The sequence below is a fragment of the Gavialis gangeticus genome, unplaced genomic scaffold (assembly GCF_001723915.1).
Source record: "Gavialis gangeticus isolate Ggan-Ray unplaced genomic scaffold, GavGan_comp1, whole genome shotgun sequence".
Classification (NCBI taxonomy): Eukaryota; Metazoa; Chordata; order Crocodylia; family Gavialidae; genus Gavialis; species Gavialis gangeticus.
This window is the reverse complement of record NW_017729022.1, coordinates 49499740-49519475: the sequence shown is the minus strand read 5'-3', so window position 1 is coordinate 49519475 and position 19736 is coordinate 49499740. Positions and strand designations below refer to the sequence as shown.

The window sequence follows — 19736 nt, the reverse complement described above, 5'->3', positions numbered from 1 at the left end:
ATCCTCCCCCTGGTCAGCGTGATCAACTGTGGGAGGACCCCCCTCTGGTAGCTGACTGGTCACTGGGGGGAGAGAGCATGTGACTAAGGTGGCACCAGTCGCCCATGCTTTAAGCAGTTGCACTTCCTTCCTCCAGGCCACACTTGACTCAAGTAGCACATGAATTTTAAACTCACAGAACCACATATGCATAAATAGCACTAAGATTGGTTGCAAACAGAAAGAATATACTGGTATAAAGAAGCCTGAAACAGCAAAATAAAGAAATACAATGTCCAAAATGATTTACATTTTTTTACTTAGAACTTCATAATAGAATTACACTCTCAGTAAACATAAGACAATACAATTAATTAAGATTTGAGTGAGGTATAGCAGGATCATGAATTACTGAATGTCAGCACTGTATTATGGAAGACTAAAAATAACATAACAGCAAATTGTTTCTGGACTGGAAAGATCTGATCCTATAAGGAAACGCTGTTAAGCTCCTAGAGTTCAGAAAAAAATGCCCAGCTGGGTAACCAAGGTGCTCTGAAGAATGCTAATTTTCCTTAAAGTTCTGAGAATTAGGGGTATAGAAGAGAAAAACCTCTTGCTCTAAATCTGATCAAACCACAAGGGTGCTTAAATATATGAAACAGAATCTGGAGGCTGAGCGTCATCAGCATTGGCTCTTTGGGGGAAACCGACTACTGACTTGTCATTTGGAAGCCTAACTTTATTCCTCAGGGGTGTGGTTGTAGCATCTTTGGGTGTGGTTCTTCCCTTGAAGCTAATTTGCACAGGAGTGAAAATGTATTCTGCTTTGCATCACTAGTTTATGATTTCACTGCTCATTCTCATTGCCCCTAGAAACAACTGATACCTAATGGGGCAGAGGCATAATGATTCCTGAGGGCAGAAAGAAATGCCTGTAGCTAGGAATGGAAGAGGAAACCCATTGTAGGATAAAACCTGATTGATCCCTATGACATTTTTACAGCTGATTGATAAGGAGATGAAAAGAGACTATAAGCTACCCCTTGTTACTTCTTACAAAGTTCACCCTGCCTGACCTACACTTAACGTGATAACAACTTATCCCTGAAATAATTCTACATCCTAAAGAGTTTTCTTAAAACAGCAATAGCGAGAGGCATTGAACAGGCAGGACTTAGTCATTAATATTAGCTTTATACCTCAGGATGTGATCCACTGCTTGGAAGGACTCCACAAAACTTGAAGTTGCAGCATCTACTTGATGACATCCTACTTGGAAGAAGCACAAGAGTGAATAAAAAGAATGATAATTTCTTAATATTTGTTAAAATTTGATCTGAGATGTATATAATAGTAATAAAAGTCAAAAGATTTCCCAGAAGGCTGGAACCTACAAGGATTAGTAGACTCACAGAATGATCAAATTGCTCAGCTGATATTTCCAGACATCAGAACTTTGACATACGATTCAGTAAATCCAGTTTATTTAGTAATGGGTATGCATAAATGTATATTTTAGCTGCTTTAAAAGAAGACGGGGAATTGCTGCTCAGAGGCATGCATCAGCTGTTATGCTGTTACTGTTATGATGTTACTGCATGATCCTGAAGTACAAGTTAACTTAATCACTCAGCTTTCCTCATGAATGAAGAAGGGTTACAGCTGAAGCATTTTTGCTGACTTGTGTCATTACAGAATGGTGCAGATGTAACAGTTGTTTGTATTGGTATTCTTTGATATTGCTGCAATTGCCATGTCTGTCTATATTCTTAGTGAGGGCTCAAAAGGCACTAATCAATCATAAGATATCAGTCAAGCATATACTGGATTACAGAGGGATCCACTTCTCCAACTGTCAGGCTGGTGTACAAAGTCTGGATTGTTGCTTTGTTCCCAAAACGTTGCCTCCAAAGGACAAATGCAGCCACAATCTGTGACTGAACATTGTGAGGGTGATTGACTTTACATCGGTATATGTCATTTTGTGACAAACCCAAAGACAGTACAATGTGTTCCCACTCAGGTCCCAGTTTCCCTGCGAGTTTGTTAATTTGCTGATCTGTTGGTGAGCTCTTCAAAATCTGTGCTGGAATTCCCAGTATCCTGCCACCTGGAAAAAAGAAAAAAAAATGTACATGTCTCTAGATAGCAGTTTGGGCAAAATGTTGCAAAACTAATGCAGCCTAAAACAAGAGAATAAGGAGAAAAAAGTGTTAAAGACTGAATTAATTTAGGGAACAAAATACATATAGAACCCAAAGGATTAATTAGATAAAAACTAAGGATCAATGAACCTATGTGATTTTGGATAACAGTAACTTAGACACTGGGATTCTACTCAGAGGCTTAGATTTTCAGATGGAGAGGTCAAGTTGCAAAAATCAGATTCCTATCAAGCATCCATGTTAGACACCCAAAATAATGAGTCACCTTTGAAAATCTGGGCCGGAGCTTGTTGTATTGGTATTATTAAGGCACGAGAGGACCATGATCATCATCCAGTCTACCCAAGCCTCAGAAGTTCACTAATGATCCCTGCATCAAAGCCATAACTTCTGCAGAAAGCATTTTTTAGAAAAAATACCCAGTACTTAAATGCAAAAACTTCTAGTGACGGTGAATCTGCTACATCCTTAGGGAACCTGTTCCAGTAGTTAATCACTCACTGTTAAAAATATGTACCTTGTTTCTAATGTAAATTTGTGCAGTTACAGCCCCCAGTTTTGGACCTTGCCTTATGCATTTGCCTGCTAAATTAGAGATCCCACTACTATCAGAATTGTGTGCCCCTTGGAGATACTTATGGAGTGTGATTGTCACCCTTGCAATTGTGTGTGACAGGCTGAAGTGGTGGTTCTTGGCCACTCTGGGTAAGTGGTTGCCTACGGACTGAGAGGATGGCCCAGTAGGCCCCTTCCAGTTCCTATGCTCCCATATTTAACTATCTTTTTGTTAAGGTAAGTAAGCTGAGCATCTTTTGTTGCTCATATTAAGCCATTTTCTAAACTTCAAATCCCTGCTCAATCATCAACATCCTTTTTGAAAGGTAGATGTGACAAGCATCATCATATTCCAGTGATGACTCACTAATGTGCAGACCTACTTAATTCGTGGTTTTGTGGATTTAGCGGAAACTGCAAAATCCAAGATTGTTCACAAAATCCATGAAATCAACAAAACCCCCCACCCTTAATAAAAATAAAATACTGGCTCCCCAGTGGGAGCCAGAGATCCTTGCTGCTGGGAAGGGTAGATTTTGGCTGCCAGGGCAGCGGACAAGGTGGGGGCTGCCCCCTCCTTCCTCTGGGCCCCTCCACCAATCAGTGGCGGGGCTGCCACAAAATGCACACAAAATCAGCTCTGCACATGGTGAGTGGGCCCTGAAAAACCTTTTGTCTCACCACAATTTTGGTAGGTCCCTTCTAATGTGATACACAGTGGTAGTTACACCCTTTCATTCTATCCTGTTTTCCTGTTTATATACCACATGAGCTTCCTTAGCCACCAACATGCACTTTGAGATCCTATTCAGTTGGCTGTTCAGAACTGACTCCTGGGGCTTTTCATGACTTGCTGCTTTCCAAAATATAATCCCCTCATTCTATAAGGTTGATTTATATTCTATGAGGTCTACTTTTCTAGCAGTTAGATGTACTGAAATAGGGCTCATGTGAGCCCAGCTTCACATAAGATCAAGACTGCTCTGTAGGACGCACCTGTCCTTATTGTTATTTTACACTCAATTTTGTGCCATCTGCAAACTTAACCAAAAATAATTTTATAATGTGTTCCCTATCAGTGACAAAGATATCCAATAGTACTGGAGCACAAAAGATCCCTGTTGTAGTCCACAAAAAATGCTCCCACTGGATAATTCCTCATTTGCAATTATTGTTTTAGATTGATCAGTTTGCCAGTTTTTATATCAAATTTCACCATACTACCCCTTTCCCTATCTCAGCCAGGCAAAATCCCATTCTTTCCTCCCTACCGCACTAAACTGGCTTTTCCTTATGCACAGTCTCCTTTCCAATATAAATTATTTCTTCTAATCCCTCTTATCACCTATTGTGGTCCCCACGAAATCAGACATCTATGTGACTCAGGTGTTCATCAGCTTCTCTCAAATCTCTGCCAAGATACTGGAAGAAAACAGCATTGTCACAACCTTCAAAATTTTGTCTACGATCCACACTGCTACCCCAAATCCTGAACTACCACAGAACATATTGTTCACTTCTGTGTATTCCAGTGTACTTCAGAGATTTTAGTACCAGAAGGCCCCTCTATGTGCAGGCAAAGGCGAAGTGGGATCTAATATGCAATCCATAGAATCACACCTCCTGCCATGCCACACGTGGATGGCAGGAGGCATGATTGTGGGATCATTCGTTACATCCCATTGTGCCTTATCACTGGTGCAGGGGGAGCTTGGGACCGTGATCCCGGGCTCCTCTTGCACCAGTTCCCATGGCTGTGAGCCCTGAAGTGGAAGGGGCTTGCAGTGGTGGCAGCCTTCCTGGTTCTGTCCCTGCTGCGAGCCTCACAGTTGACATCGGCTGTGTGGCTCACTGTGGGAGCAGTGCTGGAAACGCTGCCACTACTGTGAGTCTCATGAGCTGTGGGGCTTGCAGGGGGGGCAGCACTGTTAGCTGCACGGTTCACAGTGGAGAGTGCTCTGCTGCCGCCATAAGCCACAGGCGCGGGGCTTGCAGCAGGGGCAGTGCCCGGAGCGCCCACTGTCCGCCCCACAGCTGATGAGGCTCTCAATAGTGGCAGCATTTCCGGTGCCACCCCCACTAAGAGCCACACATCTCATGAGGCTTGTGGGAGGCGGGGGGGGGGTGTGTGTGCAATGTTCTCCCCACAGCAAGTACCACATCTGACAAGGCTCACAACGGGGGCAACATGGGGAATACTGCCCTGACTATGAGCCTGTGAGGCTGGCAGCAGGTGGTGCAGCCTGATGGCTGGGGGCCTCTCAATTGAAGGGCCTCCCGGCCACAGGGGAGCATATGGCCACATGTTCAATTCATGACCCAAGTAGAACACGCTACAAAGTTTTTACATATTTTTGGTGGAATACCTTTGTAGCCGATTGCTTGTTTTATCAGGCCGTTAATTGGTTGAACATGTGGCTGGGTCAAACCTTAAGGAGTGATTACCTGGTTAACGCCTTAAGTAGAATGTGAACAGGGGTCCAGTCACAGACTACAGTACCAAAATAACTATCATCCATACAGCTACTAGTGAAAGCATATCGACTGCACTATTTAAAAGTGTGAAAAAATGGTATGGGAGTTGAATGTGGGCTCCCCATACAATCTTGATTCTAATCTGGTAGTTCCAAATAAAGTGAAAGGTTGAGGATACTTGAGATCTCAATGTACTATTCAGAAATACATTCAGTCTTTTGCCTATAAAGTCACAGTCCAAATTAGATATTTTTAAAATATTGTAATAAAAAGAAAGTATCAGATAACTCTGAATTGTATCGCCTTTAGATACCAGCAGTCTCTGGTGATCACACTAGGATAATAAGGGCCAGAGTATTTTAGCAATTCATCTGCTACTTTTGTTGCCTCAAGTACTGCATAAAAATGAAAGATAAATACCCTCAAGACAGCACTAATTATAACTTGCTGATCTCAGCAAGCACATGCAGCCAGCTCCCCACAGAAGAGCCTCTTTGTGAAATCTAATTCCTAGTTTCAATATCATGCTCTAAGTCTTCACCAAGGCAGTACAGTAACAATGAAAAAGCAGAGTCCCCTTTGTACCTCCAGAAGTATATTTTAATTTTTTTTTGCATAAAATATCCAGATCCTGCAGACGTTTGGGCCATTTGAAGCTGATTATAGATGCAAGCTATAAAAGGCTGTTTTGAATAAAGGAATCGTTGCTTTCTGAAAAGCATTTTAGACTCTTTTGATCTTTACATCTCCAGATTGTTAATGGAACTCTGGGGGACTGGATGGTTCAGGGACTGATAATAGAATACAGAACTTTCTTTCTTTACGTCAGCAGTGCAAACCCAGTCCAAGTCAACAGTGTCAGACCATAACTGCCAGCTGGCCATGTGAATGGCTTATGTGACACAAATATGGGCACAATCAGGTCACAGTGGACATAAATTCACATCACATTTTCCAAAAAATGACTACATTCCGTCTGATCCAATGACTTTCCACTGACTTTAATGGACTTTGGGTCACGTTATTTGTTGCCAATCCAGGATTTGAAATTCTCTTGCGTGTTGAGATAGTCCTTCCAAAACAGGGCCAGGTCAGTATTGGAAGGACTGGTTACAGTGACACTCCCACTTCTGCAGGTTAAATGCAGGACTTCTGTCTCTAAGTCTGTTAACCAGAACCCTCCATGAACACAAATATTTAAGTAAACCTAAAATTCAAAAAACAAAAGATAAACACAGCACAAAGTAAATGTGATCCTACTGTACTCTAGCCAATAATAGATTTTGGTAAGATAAAAATGGATTTCTTTTATTATGAGTAGCTATTAAATGTAAAACACTGCTCCCCAAAGTAATATTATCTGCAAGCCTCCTGTGATCTTTGCTGTCATACCAAGATATTTACATTTTTTGCTCACTAGCAGTAAGACAATTTTAGGTTGCTGACATTGAAATGTGATCAAGCAGGGAGGCTTGACAATAATACATGTTAGCCTACCCTTCCAGTCTTTGATATTAGACAGGTTTTACTACAAAAAGTATTTTGCCCTCAGCATGTTATCAGCTCTTTAATAATAAGAATAAAAATAAAAACCTATCCAGGAAACCTTTTCATCTGGCACTGGCATCTTAATTTAATACGGGTGTTCAGAGTTCTGGGATGTTTGCCAGACAGTAAATGTAATACAAAGCATTGTTATTTTAGTCCTATTCTATATTCTGTGCTTACCCATTTTCAAATATGGCAATAAATACTTGCCAAGATATTTGAAAGAAATGCTTAATAATTTCATGAGGAATATTGTTTGGGCATATTTAGAAATACTGTTTTATTTTTTATTTAGAAATACTGAGATAGCTCATTCTAGATAACACAAAAAGCAAAATTACATAAAAAGCTTGTTAAGGCTTATTATTATTATTTTCAAAAGAAGGTGTATTTCAATTAAGGATGCAATATTCCATATGTCCCCAACACCTGGCTCATTGAAGCACGCTGGAAAAGTAATTAAGATAGTTCTTTGTAGTAACTTCAGCGATTACTTATAATTCTAGGATATGATCATTGCTTATAATAGGTTTGCCAAAGATAGGAGAATGATATGGGAAATGGCTCCCTTATTCTGTATTTGTATCCAAACAAACTGTTAAGGACTAAACAACTTGGTCCTGCAAAGCCTGACTCGCAGGCCTAACTCTGAGCATCTGTGTCATTCTTATTGACTTTTATGCAACTACTTGGTTAGTCTATCCAGGGCTCAGACCTTATACCGTCACACTTGCCAGCGTCAATAAAAGACTTAGGCACAACAAAATATCCAAAATTGTGATCCTGAGAGCCACTCCTCAGCTGGCGCCTCACCCTGGAGGTACTTAAACTCCATAGGTGCCTTGCTCTTTTGTTTTAAAACTTCCTCATGAGCCTAAGGGTTGCCAAAGTTCCATAAGTGGCTCAGTCCAATAGATGTTCTCAGAACATGTGACAGACACAGGCAGGCTTAAGCTTTTCATAAAATTGCTGCAGCCGCTGCTATCATCTACAAGCACTGACCTCAGGAGAGTGGGTCCCAGTCTCTACACTATCTGTACTATGTGTTAAACAACTGTTGGATAAAACACAGAAACAGCCCTTGAAGAAGTTTCTGGAATCAGTCCCCTTCCAAACCAGGAGCAGTATTAAAACTACTCAGCTATGGAGTCAGTCTCCATCTTACTCTTAGACCCATTAATCTTGTGTTCGTGGCTGCACAGCAGTCCAGCTTTGACACGTGACATGAGAGATTAATGTATAGCCTTTAGGCTCCTACCCTCTTGCTGCTCCAGCTGCTGATGCAGTCAGGGTCTCTAGGCTCCCCCTTCCTTCTTCAGCTTTTGTTTCCTGCTCCCATTCCAGGGACCAGGGGCAGTGCAGCCCACAGCACAAGGGGAGCCCACAGTGTGGCATGGTACAGGGACCTGATGCGGGGTACACCCACATACACAGTGTCGTGCTGTGTGTAGGGTTTGTAGCCCAGGGCCCTGTAGCTCATAAACCACAGGACAGATAGTCCCAGCCCATACTGCGTTTTGTCCCAGCTGCTTAGAAGTTGGACAGCCTTCCACTAGACTATTACATAATAAGGTGGGGAGAAGGCCCTGAGCTTTAGGTCCCAAGTGGTTGGAGGAACCATTGTGCACCTTGAGTAAAGCTCCAGAAAAGATTGGTCTTGCACAAGCTGCTGGGCTCAGCACTCAGCATCTCTTTGTGTGTCTATGTCCTTTATTGGACCTAGCCCATAAGTCTCAAAAAGCTCAAAGCAAATGTATCACTGACCTCAGCGACGACAATCCTTTGACCCCAAGCACTAAGGATACAGTTCTCTGCAAAGTGCCAGAGTTCCACAAAGAAACCCTGGGACACAAATGTAGCATGTCTCAAGGGCAGATCTAGGATTTCGAAAAAGGAGGTGCAGTTAATGGGGCATGTCATCACTTACAACACAACACAACACAACACAACACAACACATTTTTCTCCAGTTAAAGAGAAACTCAACACTTTACTAACATGCTCAGGGCCTCGCACTTCATAATGCAGTTGAAGAGCAAAGCAAGCACAAATATAACTTTATTGGAACTCGCACTAATTTGCTAGATTATACACTAAGTTTAAAAAACACAAACTAGGTGGAAATTGTCAAAATAGTCAAAAGATATTGTTTCGTTAGTCCTTCAGTCACTTGAGTTCAATTTACATCTTATTCAGATTCACAAAATAAATCTTGCCTTCTTGAGCAGCTTAACAGTGCTTCCAATACTTCATTGTCAGTCCTTTTTACACCTGACTTAATATTACCATATCTGAGTTAAGAGTTTTAGCTAGTGTTCAAAACAGTCTGCAGGGCTATGAAACAGAAGAGAGGTATTACTAGGAATGACAAATAGACAAAAAACTGCAGGCCCCTGTTACTTTGAGAGGGGAAAGCAGCTGGTTGCTGCAGCAGTTGAGGGCAGGCTGACTATCAAGCCCAAGTGGAAACCCCTTTGTGTGGCTGGGGAGCCACATGACAGGAAGGGGTGGGGCTTTGGGGCACATAAGCCTAGTGCCTAAGACCAGGTGGGCAGTCTGGCCCTGCCTGCTCCAGGGACAGGAGCTCCTGAGAAAGAAGGGTTGCTGGAGACAGATGGGCTGGCACCCAAGCCACCCAAAAAAGTGGGGATGAGCAAGCTCAAAGCATGGCTTACAGGTGACATTGACCCAGAGTGCGGGAGTCATTTAGTTTGTGAAGCAACTTGCTTGCGTTTATGTTGTGATTAAGCCTAATACCAGAGGACTGGGTTTTGGCTAGTACAGGGGCCACAGAGGGGTGCCTGATGGGGCACTCTGTGACATACAATTCTGCCTGAGGTCAGAGACGCAGAGGGCCAAGAGCCAGTACAGCAAGAGCAACTCAGCCTGGGGTCAGGGACCCAGATGGCTGAGAGCCACAGCATGAGACAGGTCCAGGGGAATGGAGAACATGAGATAGATCTCGGCTACTAGGCCCCATCTCTGAGGCAATGGACCTGAACTGATGGGTGTAGTCAGAATAGAAGGGCCAAGGTCAAGAAGGCTGAGGCCTGAGGGCCAAAAGCTGCGTTGGGGCTGGGGGGGGCCCTCCAAATGAATTTTCTGTAACATCTGCGAGGCATGGGCATTACTACAGGGAACAAAGTAGGCCATGAATATAGCCCATAAGGCAACTGCTGCCATGAGGCACACAGGAGGGCAAGACTGGGGCCAGCTGGGTATGGGAAGTATCAGCTGGTTAAAATAAATGGGGGCTCACTCTGGGACCCTGGGGCAGGCTCCCTAAACACCATAAAAGTTCCATCTAGGAGTAGCAGGCAAGGTAAAATGAAAAGGTATCCTGAAGAGATGGTGTAGGGCAGGAATTGCCTGGCCACCAGGGGGTATCACAGCCCTCCCTGGGACCTGGTTCTACTACAAGTGGGAATCAAAATTGGGGGGGAAGTGCAACTGTACCACAGATCCCCTAACCCTGGGTCCACCACAGTCTCTGGTATGGATGGCACAGCAGTTCTGCCCATTTTGCAGCCCATCACATCTGAAATATGAGGGTGAAGGGTGGGGGGGATTATAGGAACATAGCACCAAATTACAGTTGTTGCAACCCTCTGTGTTCCTATACACTGTTCTAGCAGAGTGGATCACATATCTACACAGTAGATTCCAAAAGGGCACAGGCATAATTATGAGGTGTCGTTCCACTCTGTGTCATGTTATGCAAATTATTGAATTAATTAGTATGTATATCATCCAGTTACTTTGCAAATAGACATAAACTTATATTTAGGGTTAATTCCTCTTGTGCTTTTCAATGGCAGAGCTCAGGAAGGATATGGAACAGAACTAGGCAGCTCTGGTTGGGACAAGTAGGCATGCAACTGGTTCTACTGGTACCTAGGGGTCATAGAGAATCTGAATAGGAGCTGGATGTGCATGCAGATGTCGTCAGGGGCTCAAACAGGGTGTGTGCAGGGGTTGATGGCACAAGGAGATTAGGAAGTTTTAGAGCTGCTGTGCCTTGGAAACTCCCTGAGGAGGTAAGAGTTACCTGGTCTGGTGCCCTGGCTGCAGGGGAGAGGTGGCTCAAAGCATTCTGGGGGCAAGAGAGACTTCTGTGTTCCTATGGTTGGGGAAAGGCGATCCTTGGAGACAGTGTGCGTAGAATGGAAGGTATTGAGCCTCCTGGGATTGGATGATTGCCAGGTATGTGGTAGCCTGGGAGATCATAGGAGCATCACTTGGCCTCCTCTTTGTACTGCTACCCTGACACCTTTCCTAGGCAGCTCCCATGTAGTCTTGGCTCCAGCCAGCAGAACCAAAGACAAATAGACAACCTTCCATAGCTCATCCACCTGCCTAAATGTGAGGCACACCCAAGGAAACACATGGCTGGATTGCTAGCTGTGCAAGTGTCATTTAAGATGCAAGACATTTGGCGGGCCTGTATTGGGAATGTGATTTATGCAAAGCACCTTACTTGCTCTGCAAATTAGAAGTGACAATGATGGATTACAGTAGTTCTACAGCAGGGCTAAACTTTAGAATTGGACCCAGCTCCCAACTGGTATTGCTAGCCATGGCATTGCTGCTTGCAGTTACAATGGGACCATTGTCCTGATGTGTGCATAACTGAAAAGGGCATAAACAGAATCGACCCAGAACAATATGCAGCCATAAAAAAGGGAGTGGCTGGTGATAGCTAGGGTTGAATGCTCTGAGAAACATATGACCTTTTAGAAATTATTTTAAAGAGTTTTTTCATACACACACTAATCTATAAAAAAAATCTTTCAAAGTTAGCAAATGTGACAGGTAAAATTACAGAATACAGCATACAAAGGACCACATTTTTAAAAAGCCAAAACCAATAGTAGGTACAACTGATTATAGAGGCAATGGACAATTTGTAGCTAACTTACTTACAAATTGATCATAAACAAAAATTAAGAAATTATAGATGCTGTTTGTTGCACCTATGATTAACTGCATTAAAGCTGATCAACAGCTCTGGCCCATAAAACATCAATGGACTCGTATTTAATTCTGAACATTCTTCAGCTCTGGAAGAATTTGACAGTATTTGAAGGTGCTTAAATTGTGTTTAGCCATTTGCAGATTAATCCTAACCCCCTCCAAACCATCCAGCCCCACTCCAGCAGCTACCACAACACAAATAATAAATAATAATAATAGTCAGCAGGTACTTGTGTGAAGCCATAATTGCCAACAAGACTTTGCACTAGATTTCTCTGAGCTCTATTGGTATCAGACCCAACATCAGCAAATATGTACCTGGTAGACAAGCAGGCAGTGAAATTGCATTTCCCCCACACACTTAGTAAATTTGGGAAAACTGAAGTGGCCATAATTATTTTATCAGTTATGTAACAAGTGCATCGTGTCACTTTGCTTAGGCTTTGGAAATGACTTCTTCACAACATAACCCACCTTGAACCCTCCTTATTTCAGATAGATGAAGCAGTCCCCTCAAAGCTTTTGAGCAAGCACTAATTCAGTTGCTTCTTTGCCTACAAAAATCAATATAAATCCATTGTGTGCTTATCTCCCAAATCAAAGAAAGAAAATAAATCTTCTCACAAGCACTGAGAGAAAGAAATTCCTATTAGTGATATTCCTTGAGAGGAAAATTACCAAAGACAACAGTATTTCAACAGTAAAATCATGTGCTTTGGTATTAGCTACAGGTTTTTTACTTCTTGAAACAACAAAAGTATCTCCACCAGTTATTAAAGCTGTTTTGTTATATAACATAGTTTATCTTACATTTCTTCTTATAGACTTGAACTGAATATTATTGTTCAATATAATATTTAGCTTTCATAAAATTCTCATGCCTCACAGAGATTGTTTTTTATTCCTTTTTCAAAACTGGCTACTCTTTTGGCTTTTACGCAAGAAGTCAGAACTTCAGAATTAAAACTGTGTGCAACAGACAGACCTCAGTTGAAAAGAATGCGTTTGGCTGGTGATGTTCTCTCGGTAGGCAGGTGTCAAACCAAAATTAATATTGCGCATCCTGCACTCTACTGAGTGTCAGATTTTCGTGAAGTGAGACTGCATTCCTTCCTGACTACAAATGCAATTTATAGAAGCAGCCACACAAAGCAAAATGGAAGTGCACTGTCATTACACCTTGTGCTCCACTGCTTTGTACTTTGTTTAATCATCTACACACATGCTAAGCAAGTGTAAAAATCCTACCACAGTCTTCATTTGGAAGCATTTGCACCCGCTCTGCTGAATGTTACCTGGAAAATGAATTTCTGTCATGTCCCCTTTTTATACATAATAAAAGCCACAACATATAAAAATAATAGGGTCAGATGACCAGATGTCCTATAAAAAGTTCTTTCCCATTAGATTTGGGGTTTTTGCACAGCTTCGAATAACTTATAGTCTGAAATAAAACTGAAAATGTTTGAAATATGAAAAGCCAAACACAAAGAGGCCATTTTACATCATCATAGAGATGAAGAACTGCAAAGTATGTTGTTAATGCTGTGTAGAAACAAAGGTTCAGAAATCCAGGTATCAAGGTGTCCATGTGGTTACTTATTCTCTCTTATTGACATAGCAGCTACCATCAGTGCAAGGGAATAATGGAAAAGCAAAGATGAACATGAAAAGAATGTAAAATGAATGTTTTTCAAAATGAAAATCTAACTTTATAAAAAGCTAAAATCATGAACCTAGAGACCAGGGAAATTTTTTAAAGGGACAAATGCAAAAACTGGTATTAGCTTCTTCCCCTTCCTTTCTTCATCAAAAGGATTACTTTACTTTTGCTGTTGAAGGAATTGACTATAAACACTTCTACACAATGAACTTCCCCTTCTTCTTGGCTTCTGTGTTAGACTAGGGTAGGAAATGTATCCCCAAATGAAGCATCAGCCCTCTTTTGAAACAGATGGATTGACCACACATGTGCAACCCTATGCCGGATCCAGCCCACTGACTGACCCTACCCACAGGATCTGGTCCATGGACTAACACTGCCCTTAGGCCTGTGAGGCCAGAAGACTGAGAACCACTGTTTTTGATTAAAGTACCATAAAATAGATACTGATTTGGAAGATGTGACTGAATGCACACTTAGCAATTCTGCAGATGACACCAAACTGTGCAGAGTTGCAGATACTCTGGAGGGCAGGACTAGGGTTCAGAATGGCCTTGATAAACTGGAGAAGTGATCTGAAATAAATTAAATGAAATTCAACAAAGACAAATGCAAAGTACTTCATTTAGAATAGGACAATCTCATGCGCACAATCTCATTGGGAAGTGATTTGCTAGGCTGCAGTACCTGGGAGTTATAGCGGGCCATAAACTGAATATGAACCAAAAATGTGCTTTTATTTGAAAAAAAAGCCAACTAGGTTATATTAACAGGAACGTCATTTGCAAATCAAGGGACATTATTCTTTTGTCCAACCTAGTACTGGTGAGCCTTCACCTGGAGTACTGCATTCTGTTCGCGACCCTACACTTCAAGGAAGATGTGGACAAATTAAAGAGTCTTGTTGAAAGAACTGAAATGATTTAGTCTGTAGAAGAGAAGACTGAAGGGGGATTTAATAACAGTCTTCAAATGCCCAAAGGGTGGCTATAAAGAAGATGGAGACTATTCTTTGCAGCCCCAGGAGACAGGACAAAGAGCAATGGTTTGAAGTTACAAGGGACATATAGGTTGAATATTAGGAAGAATTTTCTCAGTATGAGGGTGGGCAAGCATTGGAACAGGCAACCCAGGAAGGTTGTGGAATCTCCCACTTTCTAAGTTTTTAAGAGAAGGTAAGACAAATACTTGGCTTGGATGGATGAACCTGCCTTGAGCAGGAGTTTGGAATAGATGCCTTCCTGCCATTCCTTCCAGCCATACTTTTATGCCTTTCTATGACCACACCTTGAAGGACTGTGCTACAACATTATCAAAACCGACTAGTGATTTCAGGTGCCTAATTTAAGATATCTTAGAGGCCTTGTTTTTAAAAAAGTTTGGAGCACTCACCTCTGAAAAGCAGGCCTTCTATCACTACCCCAAATCACTAGTCACTTTTAAAAATTCGGACACAAATTACTAGAAAGGTGCAACAAAAATTGTGATCTATTGGCCTGGATTGTAAACCAGACAAAGAAAACTAAAGTGTTTTTTGGTACTGCCTTATGGATCCTGCAGCTCCTTGCACATCCACAAAGTAAAAATATACTCATTTAAACAAAGATAATACTATATAAGTGGTCAAAGAAACAGAGTCATTTTGGGGTATGGAAATAGGTACATGTAAGCTAAAGAAGGACATTTCAAAACAATAGAAAAATATTCTAGAATCCCTGATTATAAAAAAAAAAGTGTAGCTGTGTAATCCTCAGGGACTGGCATTTTAAAGAAACATAATTTGAGAATGTTTACCAGAAAAAAAAGATCTGTGCTATATGTAGGAACAGCAGGAGTCAGCAAAAACAATCTTGACAACCCTGGTACCCATCATTCTCTGGCCCTGACAAGAAGTGCTGTTGCTACCTGCATGTACGCATTACAGCAAGACTGAAACCCTGGAGAAATCAGAGCTAAGAAGTAAGAAGAACTCTTACTGTTCACTCCCCACAGCTCTAGGTGCCCCCTCCTGATCAACACAGTCAAGATGACAACAGCATACCTGTTTTTTTTAAGTTCACATTTTTATTCAGAGGGCATTTTAAAATGCACCAATGACTATCATAGACTATCATAGACCAAATTATTCATTATTTTTGTCTCTACTGTTTTAAATTTATTGTGCCACATTTTGGGTCCACAAATGTATTTTAGCGTATACCTCATCAGATTTTTGTTTAAAAATAAAATTGGGAAATTACAACTAAATCCAATATTTTTGCAAAGCAAAATAATCAACAGGGCTTAAAAACAATTTCTTATATCAGAAATATGTTTTGACAAAAAAATTTCAAGCAAATATTTAGGTCAGGGGTTTTCAACCTTTTTTAATAAGTGTACCCGGGGAGGGGAGGGGAGGGTGGGCGCGAGCGACCAGACGCGGAGTGGGGACGTGGTGAGTCCCAGACCGGCAGCAGCACGGCATCTGTGTGGCCCTGCTCCTGTGAGACAGCAGTGCGGGGTAGTGGAAGTCAGTCCCTGCCCGCCCTTGTGTACCCCCTGGGACCTTTCAAAGTACCCCCAGGCGTACGCATACCCCTGGCTGACAACCCCTGATTTAGGTGATGCCACGCCACCCTCACACACACACACACACACCCTTCACTAAAAAGTGTGCATGCATGCTGTATGTGTGTGTGTGTCTGGGTTAGTTGCCCAGCTCTTTTAGGTTCCCTTGAAAACCCTAACTTTAATCTCAACATTGGGAGATTTCTTCTGTGAAGGCTTAAACACATATATGTTAGAGCAGAGGATAATTAGCACAGCTAAATAAAGCTAAGTCTCTCAAAAGCCAATTTGCTTTATATCTCCCTCCCACCCCCTTTCTCACAGCAGTACCCCACCCACTCTCTCCACACATTATTAGAGATAGAGGAAGAAAAAGTACCAAACCAAGATCCAAGGGCTGGTGCTGGCAAGCGTGGGAGAGGTGTGAGCAGCTTTCCCACACCGCGGGTGGCAAGGGGAGGAGGGAGTGATGCTTTAAGGACAAGAAGGCAGTGCTGAGATCTACTGACTTTTAAATGACTTTGGCACCAGCAAAATTCTGTCCGGGTTTGGCTGACAGGATCACGGATGGGAACTGAACCAATGAATATTCTATCTTAACCAGTGGTGGGCTGGTTTCAATGCAAGAGTAGGCTTTGATTAAGTTTGGTTAGTCCAAGAGAGCTAGTGCGGATGGTTTAGGAATTTTTGGCTTACCCAGTTTCAAAATAAAAAATGCTTTCTATTTCACCAAGGCAAGAAAGAGTAGGCTTTCCAATCCTACCCCCACAGTTTTAGTTCATACACCTAGAATATTAAATATGCTTCTCTCTACCAGTTGGATTATACAAATAACTTTACAAACCTTTTTATGCTCCACATTTAACAAACACTCTTTTCACCTTGGTTGTCTTGGGCACTAATAAACCTGATTTTCCAAACAGCAGATGAAATAATGACAAGGGCCTACACCAACGATTCTCAACCACGGTGCCATAAATGAGGTGACCAGGCCTGTATATCTGTTAAAAATATATTTTAAGGGGCCCACCGCTACCATAAAAAGTACAGGTTTCCCTCAATTTATGCGAGTTCTGTATATGTGAACTTGCTCTTATGCGATGAACATTTTTAGACCTATAATTCGTTATATGTGAGGTTCCCCCCCGCCGAAATAAGTAAGTCTGTGGGGGGAGGGGAAAGGGCCATGGGGCCACAGTCCCACTCACTCCAGCCCCGGGAGCACCCGGCATCAGCTGCCTGCAGCTGCTGGGCTGCACTGTGCTCTGCCTGTCCCCCATATGCCTGGGCTCCGCCTGTCCCCACTCACCCCAGCTCCTGGGCTGCACCATGCTGTGGTCCAGGCAGCTGGTGTCAGCTGCTCCTCGGCCCATTGCAGGAGGGGCTGGGGTAAGTGCGGACAAGCGGAGCCCTCGGCAGTATGGGGTGCAGTGCAGCTTGTCCGCACTCACCCCAGCCCCTGCTGCAGCTTGGCTCCAGCTGTGGAGGGAATTGTCAGTGGGCGTGGGGAGGAGGGTGCCTCTTGCTGCTCTGTGCCCCCTGGTAGGGCTACAGGCTGGGGGGCTGTGCCAGGCTCTTCCTGGGGGGGCACATGCCCCCAGATCTGTGTGTGGGATGACAGCAGGTTGCCACTGCAGGCATTTTCACTGCTTGGCATGGCCCACCGTGAGTGCCAGGAAGTGCCCAGTGCCACCGCTGGCCCGTTTGCAGCGGCAGCCTGCTCTCATCCCGCACGAAGATCTGGGGGCACACAGGATGCTTGATCTCAACCTTGTTTAATAAGGCATAATTAAAGCGTCCCATGACTATTTTAAAACATGCAGGGACTGAATACATGTGACACTGCAGCGTTTTAATTAGAAGACCGAGAACATTAGTAGGCACCCTCTCTGCATCAGCTTGCCTCTGCCCAGCTATTTATACAATGGAAACTTACCACTGTCAATAGCTTAGCTCCCCATAACTACACATATTTTTGTTGTTGTATATGAAACATAAGAGCCCCCTAAAAAAACAGCCTGGCACATAACATACGCTGTATTATTTTTCCTATGGCCATGTACCTTATATTATGGCCCTTTTGTGCCCGTGTCATATTCAAAACATAGAAGTGGCTGTGCCTACCAAAAAGCATATGGAAGACAGCAAACACCAAATCCTTGCAGCTTTCTGCAGCTCACCAAAAAATGCAGAACCATGGGCCACAGCAGTGACACAGCGCTAGAATTATGTTTTCACAGGTCAGGTTTTATAAAGTTGTCTCAGCTTGAGTAAAAAGACTCTCACAACATAGGTCAGTTCTCCATAGTTTTGCAGCAAAATTCTTTGCTCTGTTGCACAGAAGCTTTACTTTCCAAATTTAATGTGGCATTGAGGGCAAAGACTGCCAATGGCCAGATGCAAAAATTAATCATGCACATCTGATGTGATAAGTTGTATCTGGAGTGGAAAATTCTTGCTGCATGAACCAACAAAAAAATAAAAAAACCCGCCAAAAAACAGTGGGTGATAATGCCTAAAGCTTCTGACTTGAGCATCTCAGTACCTAGTGTTGATCATGTCTGTCATCACAAAGGGTTGACTGCATGCTCCAGAGGTCAGGGAATCAAGCCTTCTATTCTGTCTTGGAAGGTGCTAGGAGGCTGTGCGCTACCAAAAATAAACAATATTACTTTTCCAGCCAGGTTATCTTATTAAATCTTGTTTGGAATCTCTTTTATATTGTGGCCAGCTTGAAAATGAAGCTGGACTTAGTGAAAGAGCATTAGCAACAACAGAGAGAGACACATTTCCAAAGGGGGAAAAAAATTACAGTGCACAACAATTCTTATTGTTTTGGGGAAAATTATGTATCGTATTCTACTTGGAATACCAATAAATCAGTTATAAGCTAAGATTCTGCATGCCCTAGTGTTCTTTGCTGAACCATTATATTCATGCTGCTGCCAAGCTATCTAGTCTGTATAAATCCAAGACATAAATTCAGAATAAGCCTCATATTGTGGTAGCTGAACACCTTGCATATCAGTGCAGTGTAAGACGAGTGCTCTACGTTATCTTTATTGCAGTCCCCCAAGGCTCCAACAAAGACTAAAATCTGTCTACTGTGAATGATGCATAGTCAAAAATGGTCCCTGCCCTGAAGAACTTAACACTTGAAGTAAAGACGAGAGACATGGAAGTATTATTATACTGACTTCACAGCTGAGGCCCTTAAACAGGCAGGCTATGCCTTGCCCAACAGCATGAAGGAAGTCTGTGACAAGGGTAGAAAATGAGCACAGGTTTCCTGAGTCCCAGTCCAGTGCCTTAACCACAAAATGTTCCTTCCTGTCTTCCATGTATGCACCTCAGCTTTCTTTTCTCTCCCCTAAACTGGAAGCACTCAGGATTTTCATGAACTTCACTGTTGTTTTCATTTTGCCCTTCTTCTTCTTCCCTTTGTTTGAGATTTAATAAAGCCATATTGATAAAACAGTTTGAACTGAGGCACCCAAATATTTCCTCCAGTATGTACAGGGACAAAAAAGCTATGAACTAAATAAAGTTCCCCTATTATGCAAGATATTGCAAAACTGTTAATGCCAATGGATTGTGGGGTTTTTTTCAAACACTGTTTCTCTCCAGAGAATTCCAGTAACAGACCTAATTCAAGTGCATTTTGATGAGTTACGACAGCACAGAAAACCCACCTATTAAATTACAGCTTGGCAACATTATCCAAAGTAAACTGGATTCATGGTATAACAGCTGGTTATGGAAAATGAAAAACCAGTGATTTCCAGTTATTAAGAAAACACAGTTGTGTGGGCCTTTTTTTTTTTTTTT

The 19736-nt window shown here is 42.4% G+C and overlaps 1 protein-coding gene across 1 annotated transcript in view; it reads right to left on the bottom strand.

The window, feature by feature from the left end:
- Positions 1-280: 280 nt before the first annotated feature.
- The window catches only part of CRADD (CASP2 and RIPK1 domain containing adaptor with death domain), a 118459-nt gene continuing 99003 nt past the window's right edge, over positions 281-19736 (bottom strand). The window contains exon 3 of the mRNA XM_019514870.1: positions 281-2092. Within this exon, the coding sequence (XP_019370415.1) occupies positions 1791-2092 (302 nt within the window). The 3' untranslated portion in view covers positions 281-1790. The remainder of the gene's footprint in view (positions 2093-19736) is intronic.